At 49.3% G+C, this 16,860-nt stretch overlaps 1 protein-coding gene across 1 annotated transcript in view; it reads left to right on the top strand.

Moving 5' to 3' along the window:
• Nucleotides 1-16,860, top strand: part of IARS2 (isoleucyl-tRNA synthetase 2, mitochondrial) — a 229,425-nt gene that overhangs the window by 182,603 nt on the left and 29,962 nt on the right. The window contains exon 16 of the mRNA XM_030196012.1: nucleotides 4,882-4,984. Coding sequence (XP_030051872.1) covers nucleotides 4,882-4,984 — 103 coding nt within the window. The remainder of the gene's footprint in view (nucleotides 1-4,881; nucleotides 4,985-16,860) is intronic.

Raw genomic sequence — 16,860 nt, 5'->3', positions numbered from 1 at the left:
AATCAGTTTGGGGTCTAGAATCCAACTCCACCCTCTTAGCCCGTTTTATTCTGTTCCAGGTTGCACTCTCATTCATATTGTATATAGTTTCAGGTTAATCTCTGTTATGTCCTTGCCATTGCAAGGCCCAATTGACCATTGTTTGTTGTTTTTGATGAGCCTAGATGTAAGGGATTCCCCATTTCTGAGAAGGTAGAAGCCTGCTTGTCCTCGGAGAAAGCAAAGATACTTACCCTGTAGCAAGTATTCTCAGTGGACAGCAGGCTTCATATTCTCACAGTCCCTCCCTCCTCCCCTTGGAGTTGTCTCCTTGGTTATTTTTTGCTTTAGTATTAAACTGAGAAGAACCGCGTTCGTGCAATGGGCAGGAAGGCACGCATGCACTTTGGAGTGCGGTTCACGCTCCACATAGCTCGCTTTTTTACTATGGCAAAAGCGGGACCAGGCAACGCGGATCAGTATCACCCACTTGTAAGAATATGAAGCCAGCTGTCCTCTGAGAATACCTGCTACAGGTAAGTATCTTCACTATATATAGATAGATTATAGATAGATGTATAGATATATAGAGATTTATATAGATATTTTCATATATCTATTTGTAATCCTTACTATATTTTGCTCAGTATCTTATTTTTGTATTTAGCTTTGCATTATTTTTTATATCTATAATAAAAAAATATATTGCCATTTGGTATTATTCCTTTCATTGGTGGACAGCCTAACACAAACATTAAGGGCCAATTTAGTTACTGGTCATCCTTAGCCAAATGAGTCCACAGTAATTGCTGTCTGAGTGATTTTCTGATATAACAGTGCCTATAGGTTGATGCAACCCATGACACAAGAAGGGGTAGGTCTTCCCAATATGAGGCAGCAGTATTTAAGGCACTGAAAGATTTTCATGACCAACAGGACCAGGCCCATTGGGCCCGAATTGGAAGAGAACTCATGGCACCCCCCCCCCCCCCCCCCATTTTTGACTTTTTAGAGCCTGGGGTTGTGCCACAGGATGAGGAAGGGTTGGTCCCCCTTTTTGGCCCCATTAAAAAAAAGTATAGAGGCATTGTAACAGGGCGAACTTCACCCAGTAAGCCAGCTGAAGGATTATACAGTCCAGTAATGACTCCCTATTTTCATTCCCTTCTCTAAAAATTGCAGGGAATTAGGTGGTCCCGATGCGCTGATTTGTTTGAGCAGGGCACCCTGCTATCATTACAACAGTTGTGTGATCTGACAACAAGCATGATAGCCTTTTATCAATATTTTTAGATCCTAGACTTACCCCTTGGAAGGGATGCGAAAAGAAATCTACATAGAAGGCCGGTACAGTTGGAGGGGGTGTTGGGGAGGTTGGAAATAAATTGCTCTCAAGGGTCTATTCAGCCTTGGGGGGTGTCAAGCCACCGTCCTTTTCAGATCATATTTCAGTGTGGGAGACCCCGTTACAGTGTACAAGCAAATGCAATATCAATTAACAAATAGGCTATATTGGACACCAGTTAACAAGCCTGGTGGTCTGGGGGTGCGGAGACCTGTGTTGGAAGAACTGTGGAGAAAAAGGAGTGTATGAACATTGTGGTGGTCATGTCCAAAAGTGTGGGTTTTCTGGGGAGGGGTGTGGGACAAGATATTTAAATGGAAGCATTGGACGGGAGGATGACGCTGGAAGTGTGCTTACTTGGGGCGTTTGAAAGGGAGGGTTTCGCCAGTGATCAAGAACTAGCTGCTAAGATGGTGCTTCAGAACCTGAAAAGCGGCAGAAGCACCTTCAGTTGCATACTGGAAATGTGTATGTAGTGAGTTGAAGTGCTTTGATAAAATTGCAAGCAATCTGAAGGGAAAGAAGATGCAACATGAGCAGATGTGGCCTCTGTTCTGTTATGAATTCTGGCTTCCCTTCCTACATCATCAAGAGAGGACTCATTGTGAACTTAGTACTTTATGAGTGTGCCATTCCCTGTTTAAAACATTTGGCCTTTGGTACTGTCTTCCACGTTGTTATCAATTTGTGTTTAAAACTGTTATCTTATCTTGTGTTGACTTAAGTCCACCTAAATGAATTTTGTCCATATGATACTCATGGTTTTCAGGGTGGAGGAGGAGGAGAGGGAAGGGAAGATGGTATTAGGGCACAGGTAGAAGGGGATGAGATATGGGGGTATTAGCATGCCAATAAGTATTAATATGGATGTTTGGGTTTACAATTTTATATGTCTGGGTTAAAGATTGGAATTTTGAATAAAAATTTACAATTAAAAATAATACAGAAGACAGAGACCTTAATCAAATACAAAATAAGAGACTACAAATTAGAAACAGAAGCGTGCATGTAAAAACTGATAAGGAAAGCCCAAGAAACCAGACTTTTAGCAATAGAACACTGAAGAAAGATAATTGGAAATGCATATTTGGGGTAATTCTATAAATAGGTGCTAACACTTTAAAAAAACGTTAGCGTGTAAATGTTTAGAATACTAGCTTTTATGTGCCAGTATGCCATCTAAGCAAATACCCGCTTAACTTATAAAGTGTGTATTTGCATGGAGGGTGTACACAGGGGCGGAGCATAGTTGAGGCTCCTACATAAGCACATAACTTACAGAATACTGAAAATTACATGAGTTCCCACTGCACTTAGGCCCTTTTATTTACACTAGCTCTATGGCTGGTGCACATACAAGCACCTGTTAGTGCATATTTATATCCAGTTATGCTAGTATTTTATAAAGGAAAGTAGGTGCCTACTTTCCTTTATAGAATAAGCTCCTCCTGCATACCATCCAGACATCTGTTATAGAATTACCCCATTGTTTTGTACTGAGCAAACTACAAAGTTAAGAAATACATGTTCTATAAAATAATAAGTGGAATGGAATGGGTAGAAGTGAATTGCTTGTTTACTTTTTCCAAAAATATTAGGACGAGGGGGCACACAATGAAGCTTACTGTTACCCGCCACCCTCATGGCCCTGGCTTCTTTTCCCCCTCCCCAGCATGATCTCCGGTAAGCAGTAAGTGGGGAGTGTCTCTGAGCGGGCCGGTTCTTCGTGACCTTCCCTCAGGCGGCGGTCTTTGGGACAGAAGTGTGATCTGTGCTGCCTCAGGTGATGCCTGTGAGGGAGGACAGGCACCACCTGGGACAGCACAGATCCCACTTCTGTCCTGAAGACCAACTGCCTGAAGAAAGGTCCTGAAGAACCAGTGATCCTTGCCTTATCTCCGCCCCAAGGACTGCTGCCTGAGGCAAGGTCCCAAACTGGAGATCAGTGCCAGAGAGAGGAAAGAAACAAGGGCAGCACTGAGGGAGGTAGGTAACAGGAAGTAGCATGGGAATCTCTGTGGGATGACTGGCACAATCATCTTTATGTGTAAAATCCAAGTCTGGGGAGAAGGTGAGATTGTAGTGGGTTTTTTTTTGCTTTTATTTGCTAGTCACTGGGAAGGGAGCGAAAGTGGTTCCCACATGTGGGGCCATGGGAGTCTGTGAAAGACGTGGCCCCATTCTTATCGGACGATGGGCTTCAGGGTGTCAGTGTGTGTGAGACAGCTACAGGGAAGGCTAACACCAGGCCTGGAGTTATGGGGAGGGGGAAGAAGGTGGTGGTGGTTAGGAGCTATGATTTTCAGACTATTGACAAAAGTAATTTGCTCCTGAACGGTGACGCTCAGAATTAATTTGCTCCCAAACAGTGGTACCAAAAAGGCAGCACCAGAACAGCAGCGGCCAAAAGTTACACTCCCATCCACCCAGCGCTAGGTTTTATTCCTCCTTCCCCTTTTTCTGTATCCTGCAGCCTTCAGTCTCCCTCATTTTACTTCTTGCCTACCTAGCAGAGGATGTTGTAAAAGCAGTTAGCATAGCTGGTTTTAAAAAAGGTTTGGATTAATTCTTGAAGGTAAAATCCATAAGCTGTTATGATAACCCCAGGGAAAGCCACTGCTTATTCTTGGGGGTAAATAACGTGCAATCTTGCTACTTTTAGGATTCTGCCAGGTAGTTGTGACCTGGTTTCGTCACTGTTCATTGCATGATACTCAGGTAGGTGGGCCATGTTCTTTCCATCTCCTAGTCTTGAGTTCCCTTTTTTTCTTTTTCTGGACACTTCCTGCCTGGGCATCTATCATCTGATTTCCATAACCCCCCACCCTCCGGTTCCCCTTCTGCCAAAATTCAAACTAATTATACCTTAGCTAGAGAATATTCCCAAGTCCTAACATCTAAAAACGTCCAGTCTGCGAGTGTGCATGGAAGAAGCGCAGCAGTCAGCGGCAGCACTTGGAGCCTCTAATGCTTGTAGTACAAGCAAGTTGAATATTAGTGGGCTAGCACTTTCCCGATGCTGAGCTTATAAGATCAGTATTAGGAAATACTCCTGTGTGAATCAAATGTTCTCATGGTGCTGGCATTAGAAGCTCCAAGCCCTGCCACTGACTGTTATGTTTCTTCTGTACTCAGGTTCTGGATTTCGTAATTGGATGGGGGCTTGGGAATACCCACCAACTATGGTAATAGTGCAGTCTGGCTGATGAGGGGTCCAGGCCCCCAAGATCCACTTTGGCTATGTCCCTGATTTCTTCTTAAATGGCTCTTTTTTTCCTTCCTAAAGTGGCAGTTCAGTTTCTGGTTGACTGTTTTCAGAGATGAGATAAATAGTGAAATCTCTGGGGTCAAGTAGAAGGGATGGTGCCTGCCTTTACATTGGAAGGGTGACTGGATTAGAGGAGTCAACTGGTCTTTTGGTAGGGGGAGATTGGTGGGGAAAAAGGATTTATACTGGTGTCTGCCTGGGAAGGTGAGAGATGGCTGAGGTCGGTGTCTAAGGGAAAAAAAAAGCATTTTCTGCACTCATTTAACTTTTAAGGTCTTTCTCTTCTCAGGACTGTGTTGGTCCATGGATTTGCTGTTACTGAAAAGGGAAACAAGATGTCAAAATCTGTTGGGAATGTGCTCAGCCCTAGCGTGGTCATAAATGGAGGAAACGTGAGTATTTGCTGTTTCTGAAAATATTATTAGTGGTTTCTGTAATCTCTTCCAGCTTTTGTTTTCTCGCATACATGCTTAGTTAATTATTTTTGCATAGGGCATTTGTTTTCAGAATGAAAGGAGGTGTGCGTGTTATTCTCTTTTTCCTATTTTTTCCCGAGTTTATTGTGTTAAATCTTGTACTGTTACTGTGCACAGAATAGAGATGAGCACCCAAGTTTTTGTTTTGTGTTTGGTGTTTTTTTTTCCTGTGGAAACAAATGTTGTTAAGAGCATGCACTGTGCATACACATTGCGCGCTCTTCTTAGAGAGATGCATGCATGAACCGTCGCTGTTATCGGTGGACCACATTAACGACAGCCCATCCCTAGCACATGATAGATTATTTTCTTCTGCTGAAAACCTGATGGATCTTTAGCAGGAATCATATTTTGGTGGATATTCTTCATGTACCTATCAGTGTCATTTGCTAGAAATTATGTTAGGGGAGGAATATATACAGTTTTTGTCTGATATAATGCAAGTTTTTAGGTCTTTAATGATTAAAGACATTCATTTTTCAGTTTCTTAAAAGCAGATCATAAAGGAGAATCTCCAGTGTACCCATGATTACATGAATGGTATGCTGCATTCAACGTTCCTTGGAAATGCACCCTTTGCCCCCCCCCCCCCCCCCCCCCAATACTTCTTAGAAAGGCAAGGTAACAGCAGCACAAGAGTTCACAGTACTGCAGCGTTAATGTCTGATTATCAGGGCATCCGATGATCTTCATATTTTTCAAATTATCACTCTCTGCCCTTGTTTAGATCCGATTATTGATAATATGTAATGGCTGAACACTAAGAGCACCCTAACCAAATGTTGTCCTGCTTTCTTCACACTCGCTCTTGTGTACATCCAGCTGACCTTGTGCCTGGTATACGTATTGGCTTCCTGGATGTTACTTGGCAACCTTGATTGTCTGTTTGGTCATATGTCACCCTTGCTCTGTCCATTTACTATTTTTTTAGGTTTTATTTTTGCAGTGAAAATGCAATACAATATCCAAACAGTAATAAAGAAGTGATTAATATCAAAAAGCTTTAGTACATGCATTCCAGAGATTATTTTTAATAAACTTAAGAAAACCACCCCTCTCCTTTCCTGTCCACTTTGTTCATTCTACCCTGTGGCTGTATCATAATTGCATCCTAACTCTGCAAGCAGCTGCAGGCAACCTTATATTCTACATATTTTGTGCTGTTCTCCTTTAGTCTTCTGAAGGAAGAAATAATTGATGTTATCCACACCTGGTTCTTATATGCTAACACATCCAATGGCACTGAGAGAAATAATTCTTGCGATCTCTTTTCTGTGAGGTCCTCGGGCATTCATGCTGCAACATAGAAACATAGACCATTATTGCAGAAAAAGACCATATGACCTATCCAGTTTGCCCATCCACGCCACTTGCTCAGCTCTACAATCTCTTCCTATCTCTCAGATTCTCTGTGCTTGTCCTATGCCTTCTTTAATTCAGACGTTGAACTGCTTTCTCTCACTTTGCGTGCATGCTCGGTTTCACTAAAACCGAGCATGCACACAACGTGAGGGGAAGCAGGGCAGGCAATGCGCAGAGAACAGCGCTGGAGAAAGGCTTCAGCTGGTGGGAGTTGGGGACCCCCACCAGCCAAAGTATGTGTGGTTGTGGCAGGGAGGCGGGCAAAACTGTGCCCACCTCCATTTTGGTCTGCAGACCCCCCCCCCCCCCCCCCCCCCCAAACGTTGAGGTCTGGCTGCACCTCTGCTCTATCCTCTATGCATAAAACAATAGAACAAGCTATGCTGCATCAACTTGGAGTTCATTTGAAGAGGCTTATAGACTCCATCTAAGTCAAATACGTTTTCAGCTAGATCATGGACAGAAGCAGCTCTTGTAAATTTGATAGATGATCTAATAAGTTTAGATAAAGGGAATGATTCACTGGTGATTTTTTTAGATTTAATGACAGGATTTGACACCATGGATCTCCACATTCTGATACCGTGTTTCCCCGAAAATAAGACACTGTCTTATATTAATTTTTGCCCCCCAAAATGCGCTAGGTCTTATTTTCAGGGGCTGTCTTATTTTTCGGGGAAACATCGGGGTTGGCCCGCCCGCCCTCCGTCGCTCCCGGAACTAAACTTAAATGCCTCCTTTCACCTTCGCAGCAAGCAGCAGCAGGGCAGGCCACTCCTTCCTTCCATATCTCGCCCTCGCCTGACGTAACGTCCACGAGGACGGGGCACGGAAGGAAGGAGAGGTCTGCCCTGTTGCTGCTTGCTGCAAAGGTGAAAGGAGGCATTTAAGGTTAGTTCCGGGAGTGACGGTGGGTGGAGGGGGGACCCGGCGACCTCGGGTGGAGGGGGGCGGCCCGGGGGCAGCCTTGTCCGGCTCTCGGCGGCCCTGCTTTAAAACAAAAATTTGCTAGGTCTTACTTTCGGGGGAGGCCTTATATCTACCAATTCAGGAAAACCTCTACTAGGTCTTATTTTTGGGGGATGTCTTACTTTCGGGGAAACAGGGTAGATATCAATCGGCCTGTGGTATTAAGGGCATAGTGAAGGATTGGGGTGATTTTTTTTTTTTTTTTTTTAAATCTTGATCATAGACCTCAGCAGATTTGTACAGTACAGGGGATGTCAGCAGGGCCGCTGAGAGTCAGGGGCAGAACCGGACCATCGCAAGCCCCACACACACACACACTCTTGCACCGCTGCTCCCGTATCTTTTTGTCTTTGCCTCCAGGGGGGGCCTGGCGCCAGCAAGCCACTTCCTGTGTGCCTGCTCCCACATTCTGTCCTCTCCTGCTCCTGTCTGTGCTGGCAGTCAGGACCCGGATAATTACATTAACACGATATCGAGCTAACGCAATCATCCAGGTCCTGGGCGGCATGCAGGAGCAGTGGAGTACAGACCCAGAAGCAGGCAGCAAGAAGAAGCTTGGAGGCCGGGTCCCACCATCCCCCCTCCCCCAGCAGCCCTGGATGTCAGACCTCTGGGATTTATCTTGCAATGTGCTTCAGGGCTTTGCTCTTCCCTCTACTATTCATTATCTAGGTGAAGTTTCTTGCAGCTGTAACAGCATACAATAAACTATGTAAACCATATCCAGCTGATGATATCCAAACCACTTGTGAGTTCAATGAGCAGTGAAACAAACTTTTATTAATGCAATATATATATTTACGGTCTGTGTCCTGAAAATGGGGCTAGTTCTGGGCAAGACTTCTACAGTCTGTGTCCTGAAAATGGCAGATACAAATCAAGGTAAGGTATACACAAGAAGTAGCACATATGAGTTTATCTTGTTGGGCAGACTAGATGGACCGTACAGGTCTTTTTCTGCTGTCATCTACTATGTTACTATTTACTGTACACCGCCTTGAGTGAATTTTTTCAAAAAGCTGGTAAATAAATCCAAATAAATAACTATATTTCTGGACAGCAATAGCTTCTGAATAGATTGTGTCTAAATTGGGCAAAATCTAAATTACTTTGGGTAAGGAAGCCCAAGGTTGAGGGACAACCACCATCTTGTCAATCATTATTGGTGAAACTGGTGGTAAAAGTTCTGGATTTACTTGGATACAGAAATGATAATGCACCCTGACACTGATCGTTTGGTACAAATTTCTTATTGATGGCTGAAACATGCAAAATGTGTCTCTACTTGGAACATAATAGCAACAGCAATGCAGGCTTTGATATTGGGCAGGTTGGACTACTGTAATGTTCCTTGGACAAGAACTTCTGAGATACAAATATATAAATCACAATCAATACAGAAGCCTGCAGCATGTATTCTTAAAGGGTTAAGCATTTGAGATCATATAACCCCAGTGCTGAGGAAGCTGAACTGGGGCTGCCTATCGAATCTTGCATGACTTTCTATTTATTCAATTTAAGCAATGCATCAGAAAATAACTTGCAGAGAAAACACTAAAGTATATCCCAGTCAATAAATCAAAAAAATCAAAGAAAACCAATCATACATAAAGACAGTAAAAGAATATCTGAGATGCAGTCAGCATTATACTACAAATAAAAGGTAGAGGAAACCAAACATTAAGGAGACATTCAGGAAAAGATGAAAATAAAAGAGAATCATAACATTAAAACCTGGATTTGGATATGTATAGATTAGACATTAGTCAAAACACATCAGTATAGATGCTAATGCTATAAATTGTTTGAAATGAGAAATTAAATGAGTGATGGAAGCCCTCAAAACATATATTCACTCAAGTCATTGTCCTGTCAAGAGAGGTCACAAATCCGATCTCTCCTCAGTGCGTTTACTTTCATTTTTGTCTGGTTCTTTCCTCACGTGGTTTTTTAATAATTTTTCCTCATTATTTTCATTTTTTGCTCCCCTTAGTGTCACTATTCATTTTGGCCCCGTTTATTTTTTCGGCTCCATGGGCCCCCTTAGGCCTGAGTTCCAACTGGGTTGCCTTGAGCTTTGTCGGGGTGAGTGGCCTATTTTGACGCCCACCATTGAGCCATTTGATTTATCATTGGCTGTTTTTCCTTCCATGTCCTAAAAGGTTCCCAGTGGCTTTAAGTGCTGTTCCCAGTGTAATCAGGTCATCTGTGGTACTGAGCCCTGTATCTGGTGCCTCCAGTACTTGGGGCCAGACCATGACATTCATTCCTGTGTCCTCTGCGCATGCAAAAGAAGACCCAGAGGGCCAGAGAGATCTAGTACAAAAAGATTTTTGGCACCAAGTCTGGTACATCAGTGTTAGCATTGGTCTCGATGGCTGAGATGGCTCATTCCAACACTGGGAGTGCACAGACATCAAGGAGGTCTCCCCCTGTCTCGACATCAAGCATTGTGTTAGGGCCCCAGGACCCGGTCTGCATCGGACCCAACACTGAGTAGATATGAGGATTCAACGTTATCCTCATCGGTACCGCAGGGCTCCTGTGCTTGACACCATGGCAAGCCTAAGAAGAATAAGCATCTGTCCCCTCTGAAGCATGGTACTGGGAGCACCAGGCATTGGCATCAAGAGGAGCGCTTCCCCTCTCTTGAAGAGATGCTAATGCTGCAGCTGCCTACCAGCTGGGCTTAGGCTTCCAATTCAGTACCAACAGATTCACATGCTGGCCTCACACCAGCACCGGCCCCACTTTACCAATGGCTGCCCTCGACGATTGGTTCTGGGTCAAGCTCCGAGAGGAGCTCACAAGCTTGCTGCAGTAGCAGAGTTCATTGGCATCGAGGGCACTTGTACCAGCCACAGCACAGTTCCAGCCCTCTTCAGAGGTCCAAATTGTGCCTGTGGAGCAGCTGCCAATTCTGTTGCTTCAGCAGGCATCAGAATCTGGGCCAGCCCGTGTGGTAACCCACTTGATGTCAGGGGAAGAAGCTTTCCTAGGGTTGTGGCGGATCCATATCTCTGCATCCTGACCAGCCTGGACATTCCTCAGGTAGACCAAGGCAGATGAGGACTCATTTCTCCTAGGAGACGGACCAATTGTGGGACTCTGATGAAAAGCCAGACTACTTCTCGGAGGAGAGGTCTTATGGTGTACCCTTAGATCCCTCCCCTCCACAGGAGAGAAGCAAATTTCTTCCTGAAGGTCTCTCCTTTACCAGTTTTGGCAAAAGGATGGTGGCTGCTAGCCTCTTTAATGGAGACCGAGGATGAGCCAAGGGCAGAGTTGTTAAATACCCTGGACTATGACTTTCCCCCCAGGGAAGTGGTCACCATACCCCTCGACGCCATTCTCAGGGATACACAGATGAAAAATTGGGAGACCTCTGTGCAGGTTAGCCCTAAGAAGGTGGATTTGTTCTCCGAGGACAAGCAGGCTGCTTGTTCTCACGACTGGGTGACGTCCGCGGCAGCCCCCACCAACCGGAAAAAAACTTCGCGGGACGGTCGGGACGCAGGGCACGCCCACCGCGCATGCGCGGCCGTCTTCCCGCCCGTGCGCGACCGCTCCCGCCAGTTCCTTTTTTTCCGCGACTGGAGAGAGTTGTGCTTTTGCCACTCTCTCTGTTTTCAGCCGCCGGATTTTCTCAATCGCGTTTACGCGGATCGTCGCTTTGCTTCTGGTTACCGTACGGTTTCCCTTTTTGTTTCAAAAAAAAAAAAAAAAAAAACCTGCGCGTGTGGAGCACGCGCTCCCCTTTTTCCCTCGCTTCTAGCGGGGACGCCACGTTGCGGCCTAGTGGTCGCTCGGTCGTTTCTTTTTCCGTGGTGTGATTCCAGCCACCATTGACGACTTTGACTTCGCCGACGCGATTTTTCCGTCGATGTCCGCGAAGGTCCCGAGTGGATTTAAAAAGTGTGGTCGCTGCGGCCGGCCGATCTCGCAGACCGACACCCACGCTTGGTGCCTCCAGTGCCTCGGGCCGGAGCACAATCTCAAGTCGTGTTCTTTGTGTCTAGGTCTCCGGAAACGGACTCAGGTTGCGAGGCAAGTTCGGCGGGACCGTCTTTTTGGAACTTGCGCCGGCCCCTCGACGTCGACCTCGACGGCATCGGTATCGACGGCCGGTCCTTCGGTACCGGTATCGATGCCCGAGACATCGGCACCGATGGCAGCGACCCCAGGAGAACAGGTCCCGTCGGCCCGCCGGTCCGCCGGTGAGAGTGGGGGGAGAGGCCGCGTGGGCAATCGGCCCCGGTCACTCCCTCAGCTCGTGGGCCACGGGACCGAACCCTGTCTGACCCGGTACCTCGAGACCGAGGGGGATCGACCTCCTCCTCCTCCATGCCTTCCGGCACCGGTGACGGGCATCGGAAGAAAGATAAGAAGCGCCGTCACCGGTCGCCCTCGGTGCATCCGGATGTCGGAGAGGGGGCGACGCCGAAGCGTCATCGTCGAGAGGAGAGGTCTCCGTCGGTTGTGGAGGTACCGACGCGTCGGGGTTCCGGCACCTCGGTGCCGTCTCCTGGCCCCCAGCAGCTTCCGGCACCGACACCCTTACCGGCCCCACCGCCTTTCCCGGCAGCGGGCCTCGACGAGTGCCTCAGAGCCATCCTTCCGGGGATCCTGGAAGGACTGATGCGCCAGGCTGTGCCGGCGCCGGGGGTGCTTGCACCCTCGGCGCCGATGACTGTGGCGCCGGTGAGCTCTAGCCCGGCGCCGGGGCCGTCGACACCGCCGCCGCTTGCGGCGCCGGTCTCGACCGCCACGCAGGTGGAGTCCCCGTCGACGTCGCTGGAGGGAGCTCCGTCCCCACCGGCGCGGGAGTCCACCGCTCGACGACACCGAGACCTCGGTGCCTCGACGTCGAGCCGGGCCCGGTTCAGGACTCAGCTACATGAGCTAATGTCCGATACCGAGGATGAGGACTCGTGGGGGGAAGAGGAGGACCCTAGATATTTCTCCTCAGAGGAGTCTACGGGCCTTCCCTCGGACCCCACGCCTTCACCGGAGAGGAAGCTCTCACCTCCTGAGAGTCTCTCTTTTGCCTCCTTTGTGCGGGATATGTCTATCAGCATTCCCTTCCCCGTGGTCTCTGTGGAAGAGCCGAGGGCCGAGATGCTCGAGGTCCTCGACTATCCATCACCACCTAGAGAGTCCTCCACGGTGCCGCTGCACAATGTCCTAAAGGAGACGCTGCTTCGGAACTGGGTGCGACCATTAACTAACCCCACCATTCCCAAGAAAGCAGAGTCCCAGTACAGGATCCACTCTGACCCAGAGCTCATGCGGCCCCAATTGCCCCATGACTCAGCGGTCGTGGATTCTGCTCTCAAGAGGGCACGGAGTTCGAGGGATACCGCCTCGGCGCCCCCGGGGCGGGAGTCTCGCACTCTGGACTCGTTTGGGAGGAAGGCCTACCAATCCTCCATGCTCGTGACCCGCATCCAATCATACCTGCTCTATATGAGCATTCACATGCGGACCTATGTGCAACAACTGGCGGACCTGGTCGAGAAGCTCCTGCCGGAGCAGTCCAGGCCTTATCAGGAGGTGGTCAGGCAGCTGAAGGCGTGCAGAAAGTTCCTGTCCAGGGGTATTTATGACACCTGTGACGTGGCATCTCGTGCTGCGGCCCAAGGTATAGTGATGCGCAGGCTCTCATGGCTGCGCGCCTCTGACCTGGACAACCGCACCCAGCAGAGACTGGCCGACGTCCCTTGCCGGGGGGATAACATTTTTGGTGAGAAGGTCGAGCAGATGGTGGACCAACTGCATCAGCGGGAAACCGCTCTCGACAAGCTCTCCCACCGGGCGCCTTCAGCATCAACCTCCACAGGTGGACGTTTTTCCCGGGCCCGGCAGGCTGCACCCTATTCTTTTGCGAAGCGTAGGTACAACCAGCCGGCCCGAAGGCCTCGTCAGGCACAGGGACAGCCCCAGCGCGCTCATTCTCGTCAACAGCGTGCGCCTAAGCAGCCCCCTGCGCCTCCACAGCAAAAGCCGGGGACGGGCTTTTGACTGGATCCATGGGAACATAGCCGCCCTACAAGTGTCCGTACCGGACGATCTGCCGGTCGGAGGGAGGTTAAAAGTTTTTCACCAAAGGTGGCCTCTCATAACCTCCGACCAGTGGGTTCTCCAAATAGTGCGGTGCGGATACGCCCTGAATTTGACCTCCCTGCCTCCAAATTGTCCTCCGGGAGCTCAATCCTTCAGCTCCCATCACAAGCAGGTACTTGCAGAGGAACTCTCCGCCCTTCTCAGCGCCAATGCGGTCGAGCCCGTACCACCCGGGCAGGAAGGGCAGGGATTCTATTCCAGGTACTTCCTTGTGGAAAAGAAAACAGGGGGGATGCGTCCCATCCTAGACCTGAGAGGCCTGAACAAATTCCTGGTCAAAGAAAAGTTCAGGATGCTTTCCTTGGGCACCCTTCTGCCAATGATTCAGAAAAACGATTGGCTATGTTCCCTGGATTTAAAGGACGCATACACTCACATCCCGATACTGCCAGCTCACAGACAGTATCTCAGATTCCGCCTGGGCGCACGGCACTTTCAGTATTGTGTGCTGCCCTTTGGGCTCGCCTCTGCCCCACGAGGGTTTACAAAGTGCCTCGTGGTGGTGGCGGCGTATCTACGCAAGCTGGGAGTGCACGTGTTCCCATATCTCGACGATTGGCTGGTCAAGAGCACCTCGGAGGCAGGAGCCCTCCGGTCCATGCAGTGCACTATTCAACTTCTGGAGCTGCTGGGGTTTGTGATCAATTACCCAAAGTCCCATCTCCAGCCTACTCAGTCTCTGGAATTCATAGGAGCGCTGCTGAATACCCAGACGGCTCAGGCCTACCTTCCCGAAGCGAGGGCTACCAATCTCTTGGCCCTGGCTTCGCAGACCAGAGCGTCTCAGCAGATCACAGCTTGGCAGATGTTGAGACTTCTGGGTCATATGGCCTCCACAGTTCATGTGACTCCCATGGCTCGTCTTCGCATGAGATCTGCTCAATGGACCCTAGCTTCCCAGTGGTTTCAAGCCACCGGGAATCTAGAAGATGTCATCCGCCTCTCCACCAGTTGCCGCACTTCACTGCTCTGGTGGACCATCCGGACCAATTTGACCCTGGGACGTCCATTCCAAATTCCGCAGCCCACGAAAGTGCTGACGACGGATGCATCTCGCCTGGTGTGGGGAGCCCATGTCGATGGGCTTCACACCCAGGGTCTGTGGTCCCTCCAGGAAAAGGATCTGCAGATCAACCTCCTGGAGCTCCGAGCGATCTGGAACGCACTGAAGGCTTTCAGAGATCGGCTGTCCTGCCAAATTATCCAAATTCGGACAGACAATCAGGTTGCAATGTATTACGTCAACAAGCAGGGGGGCACCGGATCTCGCCCCCTGTGTCAGGAGGCCGTCGGGATGTGGCGTTGGGCGTGTCAGTTCGGCATGCTCCTCCAAGCCACGTACCTGGCAGGCGTAAACAACAGTCTGGCCGACAGACTGAGCAGAGTATTGCAACCGCACGAGTGGTCTCTCCATGCCAGAGTGGTACGCAAGATCTTCCGAGCGTGGGGCACCCCCTCGGTGGACCTTTTCGCCTCTCAGACCAACCACAAGCTGCCTCTGTTCTGTTCCAGACTTCAGGCACACGGCAGGCTAGCGTCGGACGCCTTTCTCCTTCATTGGGGGACCGGCCTCCTGTATGCTTATCCTCCCATACCTTTGGTGGGGAAGACCTTACTGAAGCTCAAGCAAGACCGCGGCACCATGATTCTGATAGCGCCCTTTTGGCCCCGTCAGATCTGGTTCCCTCTTCTTCTGGAGTTGTCCTCAGAAGAACCGTGGAGATTGGAGTGTTTTCCGACTCTCATTTCGCAGAACGACGGAGCGTTGCTGCACCCCAACCTTCAATCCCTGGCTCTCACGGCCTGGATGTTGAGGGCGTAGACTTCGCTGCGTTGGGTTTGTCTGAGGGTGTCTCCCGGGTCTTGCTTGCCTCTAGGAAGGATTCCACTAAAAAGAGTTACTTTTTCAAGTGGAGGAGGTTTGTCGTTTGGTGTGAGAGCAAGGCCCTAGAACCTCGTTCTTGCCCTGCACAGGACCTGCTTGAATACCTTCTGCACTTATCAGAGTCTGGCCTCAAGACCAACTCAGTAAGGAATCACCTTAGTGCGATTAGTGCTTACCATTATCGTGTGGAAGGTAAAGCCATCTCTGGAGAGCCTTTAGTCGTTCGATTCATGCGAGGCTTGCTTTTGTCAAAGCCCCCTATCAAGCCTCCTACAGTGTCATGGGATCTCAACGTCGTCCTCACCCAGCTGATGAAACCTCCTTTTGAGCCACTGAATTCCTGCCATCTGAAGTACTTGACCTGGAAGGTCATTTTCTTGGTGGCAGTTACTTCAGCTCGTAGGGTCAGTGAGCTTCAAGCCCTGGTTGCTCATGCTCCGTATACCAAATTTCATCACAACAGAGTAGTGCTCCGCACCCACCCAAAGTTCCTGCCGAAGGTGGTGTCGGAGTTCCATCTTAACCAGTCAATTGTCTTGCCAACATTCTTCCCCAGGCCGCATACCCGCCCTGCTGAACGTCAGTTGCACACATTGGACTGCAAGAGAGCATTGGCCTTCTACTTGGAGCGGACACAGCCCCACAGACAGTCCGCCCAATTGTTTGTTTCTTTCGACCCTAACAGGCTAGGGGTCGCTGTCGGGAAACGCACCATCTCCAATTGGCTAGCAGATTGCATTTCCTTCACTTACGCCCAGGCTGGGCTGACTCTTGAGGGTCATGTCACGGCTCATAGTGTCAGAGCCATGGCAGCGTCGGTGGCCCACTTGAAGTCAGCCACTATTGAAGAGATCTGCAAGGCTGCGACGTGGTCATCTGTCCACACATTCACATCTCATTACTGCCTCCAGCAGGATACCCGACGCGACAGTCGGTTCGGGCAGTCGGTGCTGCAGAATCTGTTTGGGGTGTAAATCCAACTCCACCCTCCAGGACCCGAATTTATTCTGGTCAGGCTGCACTCTCAGTTAGTTGTTCTTCGTAGGTCAATTTCTGTTGTTCCCTCGCCGTTGCGAGGTTCAATTGACCTGGGTTCTTGTTTTGAGTGAGCCTGAGAGCTAGGGATACCCCAGTCGTGAGAACAAGCAGCCTGCTTGTCCTCGGAGAAAGGGTATGATACATACCTGTAGCAGGTGTTCTCCGAGGACAGCAGGCTGATTGTTCTCACCTACCCTCCCTCCTCCCCTTTGGAGTTGTGTGTTTCATCTTTTGCTAGTTATTCAACTGGCGGGAGCGGTCGCGCACGGGCGGGAAGACGGCCGCGCATGCGCGGTGGGCGTGCCCTGCGTCCCGACCGTCCCGCGAAGTTTTTTTCCGGTTGGTGGGGGCTGCCGCGGACGTCACCCAGTCGTGAGAACAATCAGCCTGCTGTCCTCGGAGAACACCTGCTACA

This window comes from Microcaecilia unicolor, chromosome 3 (assembly GCF_901765095.1).
Source record: "Microcaecilia unicolor chromosome 3, aMicUni1.1, whole genome shotgun sequence".
In the NCBI taxonomy this organism is placed as follows: Eukaryota; Metazoa; Chordata; class Amphibia; order Gymnophiona; family Siphonopidae; genus Microcaecilia; species Microcaecilia unicolor.
Note: the sequence above shows the minus strand (reverse complement) of the source record. Positions and strands in the feature narration are given on the sequence as shown.